This window comes from Pelophylax lessonae (genome assembly GCF_965119305.1).
Source record: "Pelophylax lessonae genome assembly, chromosome: 9".
Taxonomy (NCBI): domain Eukaryota; kingdom Metazoa; phylum Chordata; class Amphibia; order Anura; family Ranidae; genus Pelophylax; species Pelophylax lessonae.
In genome coordinates this window covers 271,709,764-271,732,522 of record NC_138776.1, presented here as the reverse complement: position 1 = coordinate 271,732,522, position 22,759 = coordinate 271,709,764, and the positions used below count along the sequence as shown (strand labels likewise).

Genomic DNA, 22,759 nt, shown 5'->3' with positions numbered 1-22,759 from the left:
AAGGCTGAAGCATTACGAGGTTGCCGTGTCGTTTGTTCTCATCTACAAGTCTATAGCCAAGCTGGATAGAGGATTGCACCACTCAGAGCGCAGGGAATAGGTGTTTTGCATCGACAATTTATCTACAACGTGTCTCTGTTGGGTTGTCTCTGTGCTGATCAAGTTGTGGAGGAAATGTGTAGATGTGTCACCTTACAGATTGATTGGGGCATTCCCAGATGAGAAGTTCCTCAGCACAGGTAAGGTCCATGATGAGCAAAAGAATGGACTCCAAGCCTTTTTCTAAGGGTTTCTATAGGGTTATCTCTATGCTGACCAAGTTTTGGGGGAAATATTTAGATGTCACCCCACAGATTACCTAGAGACTACCATAGTGTATATAGTGCTCAGTAAAGATATTTCAATCAATCACGTTGTGTAAGTTTCCTACTCCTAAGCCTTTCTCTACGTGTCTCTGTTGGGTTGTCTCTGTACTAACCAAGTTGTGGAGGAAATGTGTATATGTGTCACCTTACAGATCCATTGGGACAACCATAAATTCACTACCATAGTGTACATAGTGCTCCGCAAATATATTTCAATCAATGACTTTAGTTGTGTAAGGTTCTTACAAGCATCTCCATGTGTCTCTTTTGGGTTGTTTCTATGCTTACCAAGTTGAGGAGAAAATGTGTAGATGTCATCTAAAGGCCCGTACACACGATAAGAAATTCTGAAGGTAAATTTCGTCCGACGACCGATCTGCCGATTTTCGGATTGTTAGTATGGTGCTTTTCGACAGCCGACTCCGACTTTTCGGCTGGCAAAATCCTGATGTGCAGGCTATAAAATTTTTGTTGTCCGTAATACAACGTCCGATTTTCGTCTCATTAGTACAGATTTCGAGGGGAAAAAATCTTAAGTGCAAGACTAGGCATGCTCAGAGAGGAAAGAACACATACAAAGCAATCCAACACATGACATCACTTCTGAAGTAGAATTCTGTCGTACGGGAAAATTTGTATGAAAAAAACCTCTTCACTTTCCACATCAGACTAGCATGCCACAAAAAACGGACGACAGATCTTTCGATAATCTGATACGGGGCTTTACAGGCGGAGAAGTTCCTCCAAACATGTGAGGTCATGGTGAGCAGAACATGGACTCCAAACCTTTATGGGTCTCGGGTGGGTTGTCTGAGCTGACCAAGTTGTGGAGGAAATGTGTAAATGTGGCACCTTACAGATTGATTGGGACCATCACAGATCCCCAGATGAGAAGTTCTTCCACACAGGTGAGGTCCGCGATGAGCAGAATATGGACTCCAAGCTTTTCTTCATGTGTCTTTGTTGGGTTGTCACTGTGCTGATCAAGTGGTGGAGGAAATGTGTAGATGTGTCACCTACAGATTGATTGGGACATTCCCAGATGAGAAGTTCCTCCACACAGGTGAGGTCCATGATGAGTAGAACATGGACTCCAAGCCTTTCTTCATGGTTTTTTTGTAGGTTTGTCTCGATGCTGACCAAGTTTTGGAGGAAATATGTAGATGTCACCCTACAGATTGATTGGGACTATAGTGCTCTGTAAAGATATTTCAGTTAATGACATGAGTTGTGTAAGGTCCTTACTTATAAGCCTTTCTCCACATGTCTGTTGGGTTGCCTTTATGCTGACCAAGTTGAGGAGGAAATGTGTAGATGTCACCTTATACATTGATTGGGACGTTCACAGATCCCCAGATGAGAAGTTCTGCCACACAGGTAAGGTCATGATGAGCGGAACAAGGACTCCAAGCCTTTCTCTGTGTCTCTTTTGGGTTGTCTCTGTGCTCACCAAGTTGTGGATGAAATGTGTAGATGTCACCTTACAGAATGATTGGAACCATTGACGGATACATATATACGGAGTAGATGGACAGATGGGTTGCAGTGGTCCTGAGCTCCCTGATTACAGCAGAAATCCTAGGAATGGTGGTTGGAGGGAAGGGGGAGGTTCTTCCATATTTTGTAGAAGTGATCGGCTGTAGAGCCTCTGGGATCACTGGTACAGGAAAGCCCGTCACTAGCTGATAATGGCTGCCTCTATAATCCCAGTTTAGCCACTTCACCTGAAGGTGTGTGAGGTGTCCTAAGGGTGGGAGGGGGTAACATATTGTGCTGCATATTTTCTGAAAGCGCATCAAAGATACAGCATGCGGGACTTCTGGTGAACCTAAAGAAAATGCAGCAGGTCCCATTTCACCATCTTCTCAAGTGACATCACCAGGACATCTTCACTTAATCTAGGACCTGCAGGTCCCACATTGCCATCTTCTCAAGTGACATCACCAGGAGACCACCACTCCATCTATGACCTCCAGATCCCATGCCACCATCTTTTTAAGTGATGTCACCAGGAAACCACCACTCTGTGTCATCACCAGGTGACCACTACTCCATCTAGGACCTCCAGATCTCATGCCACCATCTTCTCAAGTGACATCACCAGGTGACTACCACTCCATCTAGGACCTCCAGATCTCATGCCACCATCTTCTCAAGTGACATCGCCAGGTGACTACCACTCCATCTAGGACCTCCAGATCCCATGCCACCAGCTTCTCAATTAACATTACCAGGAGACCACCACTCCATCTAGGACAGTGATGGCAAACCTTGGCACCCCGATGTTTTGGAACTATATTTCCCATTATTCTTAATTACACTGCAGAGTGCATGAGAATCATGGGAAATGTAGTTCCAAAACATCTGGGATTCGCCATCACTGATCTAGGACCACCAGATCCCATGCTATCATCTTCTCAAGTGACATCTTTAGGAGGCCACCTCTCCATTTAGGACCTCCAGATCCCATGCCACAATCTTTTCAAGTGACATCACCAGGAGACCACCACTTCCTCTAGGACCTCCAGGTTCCATGCCACCATTTTCTCAAGTGACATCACTAGGTGACTACCACTTCATCTAGGACTTCCAAATCCCATGCCACCATCTTCTCAAGTGACATCACCATGAGACCACTCTTCCATTTAGGACATCCAGATCCTATGCCACTATTTTCTCAAGGGACATCACCAGGAGACCACCCCTCCATTCAGGACCTCCAGATTCCATGCCACATCTACTCAAGTGACAAGCGCAGAGCGGTGGAGATTTTCCAGCACACAGAGTGAGGCTGTGATTGCATGATGAGTGATATTGGACCAAGGAGGATTTAGTTGGAGGAGGACATCATTCTCGCCTAGGTGTGAAAGTAAATCTGGGTCTGGATCCCACAGAAAGGACCCCCCCCAACCCCAAACATTTGTACTGTTCAATTTTTTTTTGGGGGGGGGGGGGAGGAAAATAGGCCAAATGATAGGAGAGGGTGAAGGTCCGCTTTAATATAACAATTACCACCACGAGGGCAAAAACTGAGAAAAAATAAATATACAGCTATGAACTATATGGCCTGTGTCCACTGCAGGACACTAGAATTCTTCTCCACTTGCAAACACTGGAGGAGACTAGGAATCTTCTCCACTAGGAAACACTGGAGGACACTAGGAATCTTCTCCACTAGGAAACACTGGAGGACACTAGGAATCTTTTCCACTAGGAAACCCCGTGGGACACTAGGATTCTTCTCCACTTACAAACACTGGAGGGCACTAGGAATATTCTCCACTAGGAAACACTGGAGGACACTAGGAAACCTCTCTGCTAGGAAACACTGGGGGACACAAAGAATCTTCTCCACTAGAAAACACTGGGGGACACTAGGTATCTGCTCCAGTAGGAAACACTGGGGGACACCAGGAAACTTCTCCACTAGAAAACACTGAGGAACACTAGGGTTTTCTGAAAGCGCATCAAAGATACAGCATGCGCGACTTCTGGTGAACCTTCAGAAAATGCAGCAGGTCCCATTTCACCATCTTCTCAAGTGACATCACCAGGACATCTTCACTTAATGTAGGACCTGCAGGGGGATACTAGAAATCTCCTCTAGGAAACACTGGGGGGACAATAGGAATCTTCTCCACTAGGAAAAACTGGAGGACACTAGGAATCTTCTCCACTAGGAAACACTGGAGGACACTAGGAATCTTCTCCACTAGGAAACACTGGAGGACACTAGGACTCTTCTCCACTAGGAAACACTGGAGAAAACTAGGTATCTTCTCCACTAGGAAACACCCGAGGACACTAGGAATCTTCTCCACTAGGAAACACTGGGGGGCACTAGGAATCTTCTCTGCTAGGAAACACTGGAGGACACTAGGAATCTTTTTCGCTAGGAAACACTGGAGGACATTAGAAATCCTCTGCACTAGGAAATAGAGATGTCCCGAACTATTCGCCGGCGAACATTGCTTGTTCGCGTTCACCTCGGCGGGCGAACATATGCGATGTTCGGTCCGCCCCCTATACATCATCATTGAGCAAACTTTAACCCTGTACCTCACAGTCAGCAGACACATTCCAGCCAATCAGCATACCCTCCCTCTCAGACCCTCCCACCTCCTATAAAAAAGCAAGGGCAGCATCCATCTTAGATTCATTCTGAAGCTGCTGAGTTAGTTAGAGCAGGGAGAGGGCTGCTGCTGCTGCTGAATTAATAGGGAAATCGTTAGCTAGGCCAGTGTTCTGTGTCCACTCCTGCTGTAAGGACAGCGTCCTGACAGCACCCCAAAAAGCCCTTTTTAGGGCTGGTATATCAGTCTGCTTTTATTTTATATATATATATATATGTATTGTAGTTGCCTGCCTGTGTGTGAGAGGCCACAGGCCCACAGACTGTACTGTATGCATGCCACTCATATCGGGTGGCACAGTACCTTGCAGATAAAAAAGTCATTTCATTTTTACCCTTTAATATAATTGCAGTTTCCTGCCAGTGTGTGTCAGGCCCACAGACTGTACTGTGCCCACTGCCCACCACTCATATAGGGTGGCACAACACCTTGCAGATAAAAAATGAATTTTTAAGTGCCCCAAATTGGAAGTAAGAGGACCGACCAACCATCTTTTTCCATCTCCCGGTTCCTAAAATCTATTCCATACACCGGCCCCTGATAGGGGACGTAACAGGGATTAAACTGATAAGAATAGTATTACTTAACACACCACTCATATAGGATGGCACAGTAAATTGCACGGCGCACGTGCAGTGCCCCAGATTGGAAGTAAGAGGACCGACCAACCATCTTTTTCCATCTCCCGGTTCCTAAAATCTATTCCATACACCGGCCCCTGATAGGGGACGTAACAGGGATTAAACTGGTAAGAACAGATTTTTTTTAATTTAAAAAATAGAGGACAGCCTCTGCGGAGCTGGGTATTTTTTGGCCGCGTTACTGAATGCTCATGCACAGTGGCTGTAGGCTCATGCGTCCTTTTGCGGAGGTGACGAACCTGGTCAGTCAAACCCAAGGCAACATCATCAACCTCATTCCATATGCGTTTTTTCTGGAGCGTGCCCTGCGAAGAGTGCTGGATCAGGCTGTAGATGAGCATGAAGAGGAAGAGTTGTGGTCACCATCACCACCAGAAGCAGCCTTGTTGTTGTCGATTGCTGGACCTGCGGCAACACAAAGAGAGGAGTCAGAGGAGGAAGGTGACTTTGAGGAGGTGGAGGATCAACCACAGTAGGCGTCCCAGGGGGCTTGTTGTCACCTTTCGGGGACCCTTGGTGTTGTACGTGGCTGGGTGGAGGAAGAGACCTTCAATGACGTCAGTGAGGACAAGGAACGGGACATGGCTAGCTTGGTATCCAACCTTGTGCAAATGGGCAGTTTGCGGTTGTGCAAATGGACTGTTTGCGATGCATTAAACGGGGAGTTTGGTCTGTCACTGTGAAGCGGGCGTAACCCTTACACTACCTGATCGATACAACAATATACCTGATCGTATACACACACTGGATGTTTTAAAGCACGTTATTCCAAACAATTTAGGAAGGTTTGGTGATTTATGCCCTTTATGGATTAAAACCCGACTCTGCGTCAACTACATAATTTTCCATGGGAGTTTTGCCATGGATCGCCCTCTGGCATGCCACAGTCAAGGTGTTAATCCCCTTGAAACAACTTTTCCATCACTATTGTGGCCAGAAAGAGTCCCTGTGGGTTTTAAAATTCGCCTGCCTATTGAAGTCTATGGAGGTTCGCCCGTTCGCGAACATTTGCGGAATTTCGGGTTCGCGAACGGAAAATTTTATGTCCATGATATCTCTATTAGGAAACACTGGAGGACACTAGGAATCTTCTCCACTAAGAAAAACTGGGGGGCACTAGGAATCTTCTCCACTAGTAAACACTGGGGGATAATAGCAAACGTATCCACTAAGAAACGCTGGGGACACTAGAAATCTACTCTTGGAAACACTGGCGGACCCTGTGAACCTTCTTCACTAGGGAACAGTGGACACTAGGGAGCTTCTTCGCTAGGAAACAATGGAGGGACACTAGAGAGCTTCTCCACTAGGAAACAATGGGGGGGGGGGGGGCACAAGGAATCTTCTACTAGAAAACACTGGGGTGCACTAGGAATCTTGTCCTCTTGGAAACACTGGGGGACAATAGTAATCATCTTGGAAATCACTGGGGGACCAGGCAGTTGGAACACTCGCTGTTGCTCAGGATATGTCTGAGGAAATAACCGAAGCCTAACAAGATGGTCTGGCTGGGTTGAAATGTATCCAACTGAATCAACAGCAGGTGGTTAACCAGACTTGAACAGAAGTCTTGTTGGATAACAGCAGAATCTTACAAGTTAAAGCCATGGAACTACATGTACCAGCATGCCTGCTGATCTTTGGGAATAGACGAGAACCGATCAGCAGCAAAGCTGCAGGTCTTTGACTACAGTACAAGACCGTCTTCACACTACGAGACGTTTCTCAGGGTTGTCTTGGTGTGAGGTGGAATCGTGCTTGTATTTGGACAGGAAGTCCCTCAGGAAGACAGGAAGTGATGTCAACTACAGACAGGAAGTTCCGGGTGAAAGGTGAGTCGGGAGGAAATAAAGAGGAGACATTGCAGGAACTGGCAGCAGAAGAGGTAATAAGATCTTATTTTCTATTCACACCCAGTAACCCCCCGTCATGTCCGTCCTCTTCCTCCATAGTCACTATGACCTCTTTTATCTCCAGCAGATGATGATCACACATATATAAGCGTGGAAACGTAGATTAACCCCTTCAGGGCCAGAAAATTCCTTCACTTGTGGGGTCGGAACGTTCTCTTCATTTTGGAGATGTGTCACCTTTCCCACCAATCACCACCCCACCTCATCAGTCTATACTAACCGATTATACTACTTTTATTAATGGCGAGGGATGGGATTTGAATATGAATGTCTTCATTTTATAAGATTCATATAGGAAGCAAGAAAGACAATTTTCATTTGTCGTAAACCTGTTCCGAAAATTAATTCTTTTAGTTCGTAGAGTTCTGGTGTCGGATCCGAACCCCACTAAAGTCAATGGGAGCCAAATGTTAAAAAAACAGCTCTGTCTAAGCCAGAGAAGATTCTCTGGATAACATTCCCAATTTCACCTCCTTCCCTCTCATAGTCCACCCCTCATAACGTCCTTCAGGTGAACCCCCAGCAAACATATAACCCAAATATTATCAGAAAAGGTCAGTTCACTGCCATGGCACAGCTCTGAAAAGTTGGGTACCATCATTGGATCCTGGTTCCTCCACAGAGGAGCCTGGAATATCATTCATAGAAAATATATATATATATCAGGTATTCTTGACCTCTTTTGATGTGCCTTTGTTAAGATTTATCAATATATGCCTTCAGCCTTAATAGTCAAGCTAATTTGCTCTTTGTGCTGTTTGCTTGACCCCTACATTTATCCAAGGTACCTGTGCCATTCAAGGGACCATCGCTGCATCCTGAACCCACAGTCAAGCCTGCATCTGCCTCCTGCCAGAATCTGCCCAACCAATACCACCTGGTAAATCCTAACCCTGGAATTTTGTGCCTTACTTCCTATTATTGTGTGACCAATACCATCCAAATAATTCTTACTTTTATTTCCCATAGTTATCCGTCTACAAGGAGACCTGTGTAGATCAAATGACGGCACCAAAGAGGATGGAGGAGGACCGGAGTCACATGACTGAGAAGATACTAAACCTCACCCTGGAGATCATCTACCTGCTGACCGGAGAGGTGAGGAGGATTCTGGGAGATCACATGACATCACTCTTATCTCTATTAATAAAACACAGACCTGACGGAGAGGTGAGGGGGATTCTGGGAGGTCACATGACATCACTCTTATCTCTATTAATAAAACACAGACCTGACCGGAGAGGTGAGGAGGATTCTGGGAGGTCACATGACATCACTCTTATCTCTATTAATAAAACACAGACCTGACCGGAGAGGTGAGGAGGATTCTGGGAGGTCACATGACATCACTCTTATCTCTATTAATAAAACACAGACCTGACCGGAGAGGTGAGGAGGATTCTGGGAGGTCACATGACATCACTCTTATCTCTATTAATAAAACACAGACCTGACCGGAGAGGTGAGGAGGATTCTGGGAGATCACATGACATCACTCTTATCTCTATTAATAAAACACAGACCTGACCGGAGAGGTGAGGAGGATTCTGGGATTCTAACATGATATTCTTATTGGTTCTCCAATACAGAGATTTCCTCTTCTGAAGTCAGGTGATCATATGACCATCACAGTGCCTCCATGTGACTCCCTAAAACCTGAGAGACACAACATGCAGAAGATTCTAGAAGTCACCAAGAAGATGATGGAGCTGCTGACAGGAGAGGTGAGCGGTGCTGGGAATTCTGGGACATTATCCAGTAACAGACAAGGGATGTGTCTGGATGGTGACTGTATCATTGTGTGTGTCAGGTTCCTATAAGGTGTCAGGATGTCACTGTCTATTTCTCCATGGAGGAGTGGGAGTATTTAGAAGGACACAAGGATCTCTACAAGGACGTCATGATGGAGAATCAGCCGCCCCTCACATCACCGGGTAAGAGGAGACTTTATTGTAAAGGAGAGAGCAGTACGGAGGCTCCACCTAGATCCCCCATCATCTGATAAACACATAGAAACAATGTATTCAGTCAGTGTGTGTGTTTCCTACAGATGGATCCAGTAATGGGAACCCACCAGAGAGATGTCCCCGTCCTCTGTATTCCCGGAATTCCACACAGGTCGATATTAAAGTAGAGATAAAAGAGGAGGATGATGAGGATGGGGTGATGGAGGAGTCCGAAATTCCAATTGGACACAAAGATCTGTACCAGGACACCATGGTGGAGTCATTCAACTACAGGAACCCACCAGAGAGATGTCCCCGTCCTCTGTATTCCCGGGATTCCACACAGGAAGGTCACACCATCCCTCACCATCATCAGGTAGATGAGGAACAATTATCGGTAGTTGTGATCTATACACAATGTGTTGATTATAGTGAATGTCTTATTATATATTCAGAGTGGAGATCCAGAGGATAAAGGTGTCATTGTTAAAGAAGAGTATAAAGACCAGGATGAGGACTATGGTAATGTGATGGAGTTTCCAGAAGCACGCAAGGAGCTCTATAAGGATGTCATGATGGAGCCACCTAATACCATAAACCCACCAGAGAAATGTCCCCGTCCTCTGTATTACACACAGGTAGGTCATAACTATGAACACCATGATCAGGTTGGTGGGATGGAGCATCTAGAACATGAAAGTGACTCATGGAGATGATGTGTGGCTCCTATAAGATTACATTTTCTACCTTCTTCTTGGTTTAGGGTGAAGATCTGATAGATATAAAAGTTGAGGTTAAAGCAGAAGAAGAAGAGACGTATGTGAGGGATGATCAGCAGTCTATGGAGGAGGATGGAATAACGGGGACATTTATAGAGGAGGACACTCCTACAGAGATCAGCACAGGTGGGTCATTAACACTAAGTACATTCCTTTGTTCTGTTCTCGTGTTCCACCATGCCTGTTCTTGGCTTGCTATGGGTTTGATCCCTCCCTCTTTTTCCTTTGATAAGGGATATTGATTATGTTGGACTGGGCCTACTCCTGGTTTCAGAGTGGCTTTGTAGGGGGTGCATCGGATCAATCCCACACCTGTGTTTCCAGCACGATCGCCATCAGACCTTTAATCCGCCAACAACATCTGGCTCCTCAACTCACAGTTCCTTCCTCGTACCCATCTCCTTCCCCAATCACAATGCATCCCAACCCGGCCACTTAATTCCCTAGTCACAGTATCTCCCTCCCACCCACCCACCCAGCTCTTCTACCTGGTAATAGCACCTCCCACCCACCTCATCCATAGTCAAGGTTTTCTTCCCACCTGTTACCGTGGCAGGTATCAGACCCCTGGCCTTTTTATCCAACTCGTGACCAAAGACCAAGCAATCTCACACCCTGCCGTCACTTGCGTAAAAATGCCACTCTCAGCTGCACCTGGCACACAGATTGTCCAGCTTGCAGGACCACAATCTAGATGCCAGCAGACTGAGAGCGATTGTCACCGGGCTAATTAAACAATTAACCCTTTCTCGGCTACCACCACTACGTTTGAATGAGCCCAGCGGACGCTCGTGATTTTATAAATACCAATTATGACTTTAGAATAATCATCTGTAACACACACTGTCACCTCAGACAAGAATGTTCAGATGGTTTATCCTAAACACTAGCGCTCTTTCAGGAGACAGGTTCTTTGGGTCAGTTTGCGTTTAAGAGCTTAGAGACAAAATTAACAGTTTTCAAATAAGGTTTAATTATAAGAAAGGCTAAGATTGGTGCGAATAAAAATATTTACAGAAAAATGGGTTACAAAGAAATAGAGACACATTTCAGCAATTTAGAAGAATAGATAAGAATTAGAAATGGAATACTTGCATTCAAAAAGTCCTGGTATTATCTTAGTTTCAGAAGCTGAACATGATCGGTCCTCCAGCGTGATGTTTCTGCTGTGATGGCAAGATGAGAACTGAGAGCTCCATCAGTTCCTGTCTTTTTCTGTGGCCCGCAGGGGGTGTCACCAGACGTACTTGACCAATAAACACAGTGGCCCTGGGCGGCCCAGAAGGCTCATAAACTGCTAAGGGACCTCCTGGTTAGACAGATTTCTAACCAAACTCATATCTCGAAATAGGTAATGGTTACATTCTTGAAACTGATATTTTATTGTCTGGCAGTGAATGTATGATCTACACGGGTTACCTCGGAATAACCTCTGACCTGTAAGGCATCTGATCGCAAACTTGTCTCCCCTAGCAACGAAGGTGATCAATTTTGATCTTAATTCGATCGGTATTTTATCTTGCACTCAAATATATACTTTCTAGAGACATATCTTGCTTGTGTATAAAGTTATGGTTTGTGTGTACTGTGTTCCAAATAACAGAGCTATTGACTGCTTTGTTATACGACCTATTAGCCATATGGCTTTGCTCAGATTACAACATGCTCTGAGCAGGAGGAGACAGGTGTTAGAAGTGTCAGCTGCGCAGGAAGCTCAGCATTCCTAAGCTAATTGAGGTGGGGTGGGGGTTACTTTCGCTCAAGGAGGGGGAGGAAGGAACTCTCTCTCTGAGCACACATCTGCTCGATGACATATTTAAACAAAATGGTTGCCTGGGTCACTTGAACAACATGGATGCCGTGATGACCAAATGGTGTCCTAACGCACAACACCATTACACCACCCACCCTCTTCCCCACTTACAGTGTCTCCTCCCACCTAGGTGAAGGTGACTCTCCCACGTTGTCCCCCTGGCTCACAGTGTGTCCAACCTGGACCTCTTGGATCACAGTGTCTCCCTTCCACCTTGCACCCTGGCTCACATCAACTCCCTCCTATCTCACCTCCCGTATCTTAGTAAATCCCACCCACCATCATCGTTCTCCTGTCATAGCACCCACCACCTACGTCTCCCCCAATCATATTGTCTCCCTCTGGCCTGCCCCCCCCCCCCAGCTCACAGTACCTCTCTCCTATCCACCCCGTCTCCTTGGGTTACATTGCATCCTTTCCTGGGACACTTGACACCCTCATTACAGCAACTTTCTCCTACCCATGATGGCAGTGGGTCACAGAATTTTACTCCCACCTCACCTCACTGCTCATATTACCTGCGTCCCCCCTTCCCTCCCCAGGTCACAGCACATCCCTCCCACTGACATTGCTCCTGAATCAGAGCTTCACCATCAAACTTACCTTGTCCCCCCAGGGAAGCATCTCCATCCTACCCATCTCATACCCAGCTTCCGGGGTTGTTCCCTGCAACCCAACTCCTCTCCGCCTCCCTGACGCACAGTTTCCCTCCTTCCCACTTCACCACCATGCACAGTGCCTTCCTCCCACTCACCTTCGGGTATGGAACCTTAAACTGAAAGTGATAATGAGTGAGAAGTCAATAGCTCCATAATGGTGGTCTTCAACCTGCTCACTTCTAACAAGAACCTTTAAATCTTTCTTAACCATTAAGGGACACAGAAAGTCTCAGGCTGTTGGTTTATACTGCTGCCTACAAGAGGATTGGACACTGGCCAACAAAAAAAAATGTGGGCCAGCCCAGGATAACCCCTCTGCTTCCAATGGTTTGGTAGTGTCCTGGGAGGATGCAGAGAAAAGTCCAAGACTTTGGAGGCCATACCAGGGTCCTGCTGGACTTGGAGGATCATGGGGGTAGTCAGGAATGTGACCCTCAAGCACTGGGTTCTCAAGCCAGCTTTGGGCCAAAGGTCCTTCAAGTGGGTCTTTGAGCTTCAGGTTACCACCTGGTCTTCTATTCACATGTTCTCCATGTCCTATCAGGGGGATGTTAAGTCCTCATCTAAAGCCAGCTTTGGGCCAAAGGCCCTTCCCCTTGTTTTCTGTTCACACATTCTCGATGTTCTACACGGTGGATGTTGAGTCCTTATCTAAAGCCAGCTTAGGGTCGAAGGTCCTTCAGGAGGCTCTTTGAGCTTCAGGTTACCACCTGGTCTTCTATTCACATGTTCTCCAAGTCCTATCAGGGGGATGTTAAGTCCTCATCTAAAGCCAGCTTTGGGCCAAAGGCCCCTCCCCTGGTCTTCTGTTCACACGTTCTCGATGTACTACACGGTGGATGTTAAGTCGTTATCTAAAGCCAGCTTAGGGTCGAAGGTCCTTCAGGCGGGTCTTTGAGCTTCATGTTACCATCTTGTCTTCTGTTCACACGTTCTCCAAGTTCTACCAGTCAGATGTTAAATCCTCTTCTAAAGCCAAGTTTTGTGCAAAAGGTCCTTCAGGCGGCTCTTTAAACTTTAGGTTACCACCTGATCTTCTGTTGACACATTCTCCAAGTCCTATCAGGTGAATGTTAATTCCTCATCTAAAGCCAGCTTTGGGCCAAGGCCCTTTACCTGGTCTTCTGTTCACACGTTCTCCATGTCCTACAAGGTGGAGGTTGAGTCCTTATTTAAAGCCAGCTTAGGGTTGAAGGTCCTTCAGGCGGCTCTTTGAACTTCAGGTTACCACCTGATCTTCTGTTGACACATTCTCCAAGTCCTATCAGGTGAATGTTAATTCCTCATCTAAAGCCAGCTTTGGGCCAAGGCCCTTTACCTGGTCTTCTGTTCACACGTTCTCCATGTCCTACAAGGTGGAGGTTGAGTCCTTATTTAAAGCCAGCTTAGGGTTGAAGGTCCTTCAGGAGGCTCTTTGAGCTGCAGGTTGCCACCTGGTCTTCTGTTCACATGTTCTCCAAGTTCTACCAGATGGATGTTGAGTCCTCAACTAAAGCCAGCTTTGGGCCGAAGGTCCTTCAGAAGGCTCATTGAGCTGCAGGTTGCCACCTGGTCTTCTGTTTATATGTGCATCAAGTTTTACCTGGCAGATGTAAAGTCTTCAGCTGATGTCGACTTCAGTCTTAAAGTTCTTTAGGCGGTGCTGTAGGCCCCCTTGAGTCCCCCTTGTTAACCTATGGGTTGGTTCCTTGTGGTCCTGTTACCCTTTTGTTTGCTGTTTCCCACCCTTCAGTTGGACTGCTTTTGGGCATCCCAATGTAAGGTTTCCCGTGTCCCTCAATAGACGAGAAAGACATTTTTCTCGTCTATTCACGAGAAAGATAGGATTTTTCTTCTTGCTATAAAATCCATTTCTCAGAGTCCATTGAAGGACAAAGGTTTCTAAACCAGGTTTCCATGGGGTTCCTCTAGAGGTTCTTAGGGGTTCCTTGAGCAATTTCTGTCTCTCAGATTGACACCATTGATGTCAGATTGACACCCAAGGGGGTAGTTCTTCCCAAAGACCACAAGTGTAAGGAGCAATCTTTTCACTGACTATCACACTAGCGTATCATGAGTTGTAGCTATAGTCATTTTTGGGGGTTCCTTGAGACCAGAAAGTTATTTTAAGGGTTCCTTTGTGTTGTAAAGGTTGAGAAAAGCTGTTCTTGGTATGGCTTTGCTATTGGGAATAGGAGGGGTTATCCTGGCCAGTTTAAGGTTTCCCACCCTTCAGTTGGACTGCTTTTGGTCATCCCAATGTAAGGATTCCCGTGTCCCTCAATAGACGAGAAAAAATAGGATTTTCATCTTGCTATAAATATCCATTTATCAGAGTCCATTGAAGGACAAAGGTTTCTCAACCAGGTTTCCATGGGGTTCCTCCAGAGGTTCTTAGGGGTTCCTTGAGCAATTTCTGTCTCTCAGATTGACACAGTTGATCTTTTTAGCTATCTGTAAGGGGGTAGTTCTTCCCAAAGACCACAAGTCTACGGAGCATTCTTTTCACTGACTATCACACTAGCGTATCATGAGTTGTAGCTATAGTCATTTTTTGGGGGTTCTTTGAGGCCAGAAAGTTATTTTAAGGGTTCCTTTGGGTTGAAAAGGTTGAGAAAACCTGTTCTTGGTATGGCTTTGCTACTGGGAGTAGGAGGGGTTATCCTGGCCAAAACTCCCGTAGATGATAGCAAACCCTACAGTCTAATGCCCCGTACACACGTTCCGATTATTGTACGACTAAAGTTTCGTAATTGTTGCATGTTACTAAAATCGAAAGCAACTCTGCGTACAAACCATCCGACTTTCTTCGTACGATTCACTGATTTTTCATAGCTACGTAACGGAAGTGATGTATATACGTCTGACCCCTGCAGATTATTTTACTGTTTCCGATCATGTGTGGTATTTGTCGATCGACTTTTAGCGTACTAATACTGTACTGACTAAACGATTATCGTTCGAGAAGATGTCGTACGACAGAAGTTTTCCTGTTTGTCCCTTCGGATTTTGTTGGACCAACTGTCGTGATCGGCTGTCGAAAGCTGTGTACTAACGATCAGATTATCGTGAGACCAGGTCGAAAGCCAGTTTTGTCGTACGATAATCGGAACGTGTGTACGGGGCATAAGGCTTTCGGTGTCCCTAAATGGACCCCAAAAAATGTATTTTATCGTAAGTAAAAAATAATTACTCTTTGTTTTTTAGTACATGGAAGACGCATCAAGAAAACCTCAGAGGATTGTCTCACTTTGTCTCCAGACTGTAAAGTAGAAGATGAGGACATCACACAGTATGGTCCAGGAGAAGACTTCTTTACCAGAAATGCCCAACCAATGCCCCACAGTGTAGATGGACCATCGTATCCCTCGAACTCAGAGGAACCTCAGACTGTGAGGGACGCTGCCGTCCTTCCAACAGAAAAGAGATATTCCTGCCCCGAGTGCAGAAAAAGTTTTCATTTTAAATCCGGCCTTCGTGTTCACCTAAGGTGCCACTCGGGCGAGCGGCCGTATTCCTGTACCCAGTGCGGGAAACGTTTTCGATTTAATTCTAGTCTTCACGTCCATATGAGATCTCACTCCAGTGAGCAGTCCTATCCCTGCACTGAGTGCGGGAAGCAGTTTCGTTTTAAGTCCAGTCTTCGCGTCCATTTGAGATGTCACTCGGGTCAGCTTCCTTATTCCTGCTCGGAGTGTGGGCAGTTTTTCCCAACGAAACCGCAACTTGTCATTCATCAGAGGTCTCACACGGGCGAGAAGCCGTTTTCCTGTCCTGAGTGCGGGAAAGGTTTTGTCACCAAATCAAATTTAGAGAGGCACCAGATTTCTCACACGGGGGAGAGGCCGTACGCCTGCCCCGAGTGCGAGAAATGTTACGCGCGGAAGTCGCAGCTTGTCATGCATCTGAGGTGTCACTCGGGAGAGAAGCCCTATTCCTGCACTGAGTGCGGGGAAAGTTTTTTGTGGCAGTCCCAGCTTTTCAGACATCAGGTATTTCATACGGGCAAGATGCCCTTTTCCTGTGCTGACTGCGGCCAGAGCTATCCAATGAAATCAGAACTGGTCAGACATCAAATTTGCCACACGGGACAGAAGCCGTATTCCTGCCCTCAGTGCGGGAAATGTTTTTCACGGAAGTCCTATCTTTCAGTTCATCAAAGATCCCACACAGGTGAGAAGCCGTATTCCTGTGCCGAGTGCGGCAAATGTTATTCCCGGAAGTCAGAACTTAACACGCATCAGAGGACTCACACGGGTGAGAGGCCGTATTCCTGTTCTGAGTGCGGGAAATGTTTTGCGCGGAAGTCCAGTCTTTCTGTCCATCAAAAAGACCACAGGGGTGAGAAGCCGCACGCTTGTTCTTTGTGCGGGAAATGTTTTCCTTGGAAATCAGAACTTGTTGCGCATCAAAGATCTCACACCGGGGAGAAGCCGTATGCTTGCCCCGAGTGCGGGAAACGTTTTCAACGTAAACCAGATCTCACTGCACATCAGAGGACTCACACTGGGGAGAAGCCATTTTCCTGTCCTGACTGTGGGAAATCTTATTCGCAGAGGTCATATCTTTCTATACATCGGAGAAGCCACACAGGTGAGAAGCCTTATTCCTGCTCTGAGTGCGGGAAATGTTTCGCCGACAAGTCGAATCTTACAGTTCATCAGATAGGCCATACCGGTGAGAAGCCGCATTCCTGCCCTGAGTGCGGGAAATCTTTTGTACGGAAATCGGATCTTGCTAAACATCACAGCACGCATGGGGGAGGAGCCACATTACAGTCCTGAGTTACGGGAAGAGTTATTAAAGAGTCTTGCTGGCTGAGTCCCTCCAGCAAGTGTAGTCTGATCTCTCCTGCTCTTCAGCAGAAGATTCAAAAGGAAAAATTATGGTAAGAGAGGAGAAGGTTATCCTTCGTAGACACTTACCTCCATCTTTTCTATGGACCGAGACCCAATATTTTATCCCCTTATCTACTCTATTAACCCCAATGACCAACCCTAACCCTTCAACCCATTTTAACTAACCCCAGAGATGTTTCCCTTAGCACAGTAGACCTCTTTCTATTCAGGTTCAGACTATAGATGTTGTATATAGATAATATCTCGATTAATTCTAAGAATTGTGACCATGAAAACGAAACCTAGTTCTTCCTAAACACACCTGAGACCGGCGTTTGGCTCCATGAACGTCCACAGCCTTTGCAGGAAATCCTTCAGAAGATATAAACTTCCAATAATTTCAGGAATCGGAAAGGTCACCACTGCTGAAAGAAGTCATGGAAGTGTCCTTTAAAGCAACACTTCTTGATGTTCCCCTATCATAATGAAGGGGACCGTAATGGGTGCAATATGTGGACCTGTCAGTATGGAGCGATTACTCATTGACCTCTTCCTAATAGCTGAGTGTACATAAATATCCAAATAAACAACCAATTTTAGCTTTGTCACAATAAATAAATGAATTTTGATCCTCCTTTTCAGCTTACAGAATTTTTTTTCTTTCTCACAAGTCTTTCTCTATGAGTCTGTTGGGTTGTCCCTATGCTGACCACGATTTGGTGTAAATTTATAGATGAGTAGATCCTGAGAAGAGAGGTTCTTCCACACAGGTGAGGTCATGATGAGCAGATCGAGAACCCAAAGTCTTTCTCTATGGGTCTCTGTTGGGTTGTCTCTGTGCTGACCACGATTTGGTGTAAATTTGTAGATGTGTCACCTTACAGAATGATTGGGACAATCACAGATCCTGAGAAGAGAAGTTCCTCCACACAGGAGAGGTAATGAGCAGAACGAGGACCCAAAGCCTTTCTCTATGGGTCTCTGTTGGGTTGTCTCTGTGTTGACCACAATCTGGTGTAAATTTGTAGATGTGTCACCTTACAGATTGACTGGGACAATCCTAGATCTAGAGAGGAGTAGTTCTTCCACACAGGTGAGGTCAAGATGAGCAGAACGAGGACTCCAAGCCTTTCTCTATGGGTCTCTTTTTGGTTGTCTCTGTGCTGACCATGTTTTGGTGGACATGTGTTGATGTCACCTTACAGATTGACTGGGACAATCCTAGCTCTAGAGAGGTGTGGTTCTTCCACACAGGTGAGGTCATGAGCAGAACGAGGACTCCAAGCCATTCTCTATGGGTCTCTGTTGGGTTGTCTCTGTGCTGACCATGTTTTGGTGGAAATGTGTCGATGTCACCTTACAAATTGACTGGGACACGCATTCCTCGTTTCCACTGAGCGGATTGGTTCCGGTCGGTTCGGTACGGTACGGTACGCTATTTTGAGTGTTTCCATTATGATAGTGGCCCATACAACCGAACCAAACCGCACCATTCCTGGTCCTCCTTCAGATGAAGGGCCACAGGGAATGGTACGGTACGGTTAGGGCAGAGCTACTGGCGTCACACGATACATTCCACTGATTGGCAGACAGGGAAACATCAATGCTCACGTCAAACGAAAAGCTCAGTCCAGATAATAATCCAGACTTGCAGTGGAAACGCTCACCTGAATAGGCCGGACCATTATAACCCTTCCAAACTGTACCAACCCAAACTGTTCCACTCAGTGGAAACGAGGCATAAGAGATCCTGAGAAGAGAAGTTCCTCCATACAGGTGAGGTCATGATTAGCAGAACGTGGACTCAAAGCCTTTCTGCATGTTTTTTTGTTGAAATGTCTTTATGCTGACCATGTTTTGGTAGAAATGTGTAGATGTGCCCTCTTAGTTGTTATTTGTGAGAATCAATCCCAAGATGAGAAGTTCCCCCACACAAGTGAGGCCCTGATGAGAAGAACATGGACAATCTTCATCCATGTGAGACTCTCAAGGCTACAGTGATGGACCTTATACAAAGTTCTACAGCTGTCCCTTTTCAGTGGGCTAAATATTGACAACTCTTAAAGACAAAAAAAAAAAAGTTAAAATGAGAGATTGTAGAGATGTAGAAACACGAGAGTCACTGTGCACTAGAGGGCACTAGATGACATAGGAAGCACTGAGGAACACTTAGGAATTCAGAGTGTATTTGGAATCACTACGAGGATGCTAGTGGGTGCACTTGGAGTCACTAGATGATACAAGCTGCACTGGGACACAACTAAAGGCACAAGGGTCCATTACAGTGACTAGATGACACAGGGTTCTCTGGGGTGCACTTGAAGTCACAGAGGTGTACAGGGGTCCATTTGGAGTCACTACATGACAGAAAGATGCTCTGGGAACACTGAAGTCATGAAGTGTACTTGAGACACTGGAGAACACAGGGGTTCACTGGAGACATTGAGGTCATGAAGCGTACCTGAGACACAGGGTGCACTAGAGACACTGGGGTCATGAAGCGTATTAGAGACACAGGGTGCATTGGAGACACTGAGGTCGTGAAGCGTATTAGAGAAACAGGGTGCACTGGAGACACTGGGGTCATGAAGCCTACTTGAGACACAGGGTGCACTGGAGACACTGAGGTCATGAAGCGTATTAGGGACACAGGGTGCACTGGAGACACTGAGGTTGTGAAGCGTACCTGAGACACAGGGTGCACTGGAGACACTGAGGTCGTGAAGCGTACCTGAGAAACAGGGTGCACCGGAGACAGGTCATGAAGCGTATTAGAGATACAGGGTGCACTGGAGACACTGGGGTCATGAAGCGTATTAGGGACACAGGGTGCACTGGAGACACTGAGGTTGTGAAGCGTACCTGAGACACAGGGTGCACTGGAGACACTGAGGTCGTGAAGCGTACCTGAGAAACAGGGTGCACCGGAGACAGGTCATGAAGCGTATTAGAGATACAGGGTGCACTGGAGACACTGGGGTCATGAAGCGTACCTGAGACACAGGGTGCACTGGAGACACTGAGGTCATGAAGCGTACCTGAGACACAGGGTGCTGTGGAGACACTGAGGTCGTGAAGCGTACCTGGGACACAGGGTGCATTTGAGACACTGAAGCACAAAGAGGGGAAGTATAAAGGACACTGGCAGCTAAAGTAGCATGGAAGGCAGGCAAGGTTACTGCAGAAGGGTGGTTCACCTTAGGCATTTCGACACGTTCCTCTAATGCCAAACCACACGTTGCTATTTAAGACAGTGCCAGTCTGGAGAGCTGTCTCCTGAATGGCTGTGGCACCAGTCTGGAAAGCTGTTTCTTGCTTGGCTGTGGCATCATTCGGGAGAGCTGCCTGCTGATTGGTTTCTTTACCAGTGATCTGGGTGAAACCAAAAAAATGCTGTTGACCTTGTGCTTGAGACCTAGTGCTGGATCCCAGGAAAGGTGAGTATGTCACCAAAATTAAATTGTCGATGTTGAACATAAAGTGCACAAGCCTTTTACTGGGATGGTGTGCACAGCATTGTGAAATAAAATCCCACGACAAAAAAATTCTGTATTCAGATTTCCTTTTGAAGACAGAAGAAATGACACCATCTCTATGGACTAAGAATTAACTTTTCAGGACAAGCTTTTTGGGATCTACGCTCTTCTTCTCGTATTTATCATAGACAGTATATTTTTTTTTTTAATGGTTCTGGAGGTACTGCAGTACCAGGTCGATGGGTGGAGTGGATAGAGCAAGCTCTTCTTTCATCTCCGTGTTCTAAAAATCCATTTAATCTATGGTCCCCAGTAGGGATCGACCGATATCGGTTTTTCTATACCAATATTTTGGCCATTGCATATCGATATGGGCTGATATTTTGAACATTGAAAGTTTTGAAAAATAAACACAATTTTCGACACAAATCTGTTACTGAACCCTTTGGTGGGTGGCTGGCTGGCACCCTGTGGTGGGTGGGTGGCTGGCTAGCACGCTGTAGTGTGTAGCTGGCTGGCTGGCACCCTTTGGTGGCTGGCTAGCACCCTGATGTGGCTGGCTGGCACCCTGTGTGATGGGTGGCTGGCTGGTACAGGCCCAGGGCCAGGAAATCTGAATAGAATTGCCTTGCTCCACTCTTTCATCTCTATGATTAAGCCCCAATAGGTGGGACGAAATGCCTCAAAGACGGGGCTCAGGAGAAGCTCAAATGAGGCGTTCATATTTCTTTTCACCTGGTGAGTTAGAGGTGTGCGGCATCTCATCTCCCCATATTTCCCTACTTTCTGGATTAAGAACAAGACAGCCTGCACCTTTATATTGCTGTGTGACACTGGATTTACCGGAGCACCTTGAGCGGCGCTATAAGTGTAAATGGTATATGATGAGAGCAGATACTACACTTGATCTTACCCAAAAGGCTAAGAAGAGATATAGACAGTGTTGCTGCAAATGCACTGATACGACTATGATCATTTCAACCATTTACAGTATATGATATGACAGTGCTAGGCCCTTCCACTGTGTGAGGATAGGTGGAGGACACACAAGATTCACATCAAGGCAAAGGAGGGAGCTCCAGAGTATTGTTTCTGGGTGGAGAAGACTGGCTTGTCTGTGTTCTGCAAGTTTTGTAATCCCGGATTGGAGGCTGAAGCTTGAAGACTTCAAAGTGTCTTAGTTGAGATTAAGCCTTCCTTCTTGTGTCCAGGTCTTCCTGGAGACCTGCAGGGCATGGGTGTGTCCAGGTGTACACACTCATTGTAAGCCAGGAGCTCACCATGGCTCAAGGCCCTTGGTTGGAGATAGGTGTGTGCCCTTCTGTCTGTGGAGATAGAGATGTGCTCCAGCCAAGTGAGGTGGTCCACTCTTAAGACAAGACTCCATGTTGGAGAGATTTGCTGCCCACAGTACTGGGAGAGTTGGGACAGCCAAGCGAGTCTGCAGGACTGAGGGAGCTACGGCAATTAGCAAGTTTGGGGGACTGGACAGATTCTGTAAGTCTCGGAAGAGTTAGGGAGCTCGGGGTATCCCTATCTAAAGGCCAGAAGTGGGCCCATGCAGTGAGGTGCTGTAACTTAAGTCTCAAAGACCCAGAGAGCTGTGGGACCAGTGGCAATAGCAGCAGTGCTGCTGACAAAAGCCAGGTGGCTCTGCAATTTTCAGTTATCTGTTTGCTGGAGAAATCCCTCTGTCTGGGCATCTTTGTTTGAACTTTTGGAGATGAGACTCAATGTTGGGGATATTCCCTACCTGCAGGACTTGGAGAGCTGGGACAGTTGAGGGAGTCTAGAGCTGAGGGGACTGGAGGGATTCTGTAAGTCTAAGAGTGAGAGGGCCCAATGTGTTAGGTGACCCCTATCTAGAGGTACGGAGGGGGCCTGTGCAACAAAGTGCTGTAACTAAGGCTGAAAGAGCCAGAGCTGGGGGAACCAGTGCTAATAGAAGCAGTGCTACTGACAAGAGCCAGGTGGTTAAAGCCCCGTACACACGATCAGATTATCGAAAGATCTGTCGTCCGTTTTTTTGTGGCATGCTAGTCTGATGTGGAAAGTGAAGAGGTTTTTTTCATACGAATTTTCCCGTACGACAGAATTCTACTTCAGAAGTGATGTCATGTGTTGGATTGCTTTGTATGTATTCTTTCCTCTCTGAGCATGCCTAGTCTTGCTCTTAAGATTTTTTTCCATCAATCTGTACTAATGAGACGAAAATCG

The 22,759-nt window shown here is 46.4% G+C and overlaps 4 protein-coding genes across 4 annotated transcripts in view; all 4 read left to right on the top strand.

Annotated features, from left to right (window-relative positions):
* The window catches only part of LOC309564102 (uncharacterized protein), a gene marked incomplete at its 3' end in the record, with an annotated part of 63,130 nt that extends 53,416 nt beyond the window's left edge, over window positions 1–9,714 (top strand). The window contains exons 2-4 of the mRNA XM_082268730.1: window positions 8,022–8,150; window positions 8,642–8,837; window positions 9,491–9,714. Of these exons, the coding sequence (XP_082124856.1) occupies window positions 8,055–8,150; window positions 8,642–8,837; window positions 9,491–9,714 (516 nt within the window). The 5' untranslated portion in view covers window positions 8,022–8,054. The remainder of the gene's footprint in view (window positions 1–8,021; window positions 8,151–8,641; window positions 8,838–9,490) is intronic.
* LOC309564465 (uncharacterized protein) overlaps window positions 1–22,759 on the top strand; it is a gene marked incomplete at both ends in the record, with an annotated part of 1,172,539 nt that overhangs the window by 321,877 nt on the left and 827,903 nt on the right.
* LOC309564099 (uncharacterized protein) overlaps window positions 1–22,759 on the top strand; it is a 237,112-nt gene that overhangs the window by 68,301 nt on the left and 146,052 nt on the right. The gene's annotated exons all lie outside the window — the stretch shown is intronic.
* Window positions 15,440–22,759, top strand: part of LOC309564101 (uncharacterized protein) — a 62,737-nt gene continuing 55,417 nt past the window's right edge. The window contains exon 1 of the mRNA XM_082268729.1: window positions 15,440–16,763. Within this exon, the coding sequence (XP_082124855.1) occupies window positions 15,564–16,763 (1,200 nt within the window). The 5' untranslated portion in view covers window positions 15,440–15,563. The remainder of the gene's footprint in view (window positions 16,764–22,759) is intronic.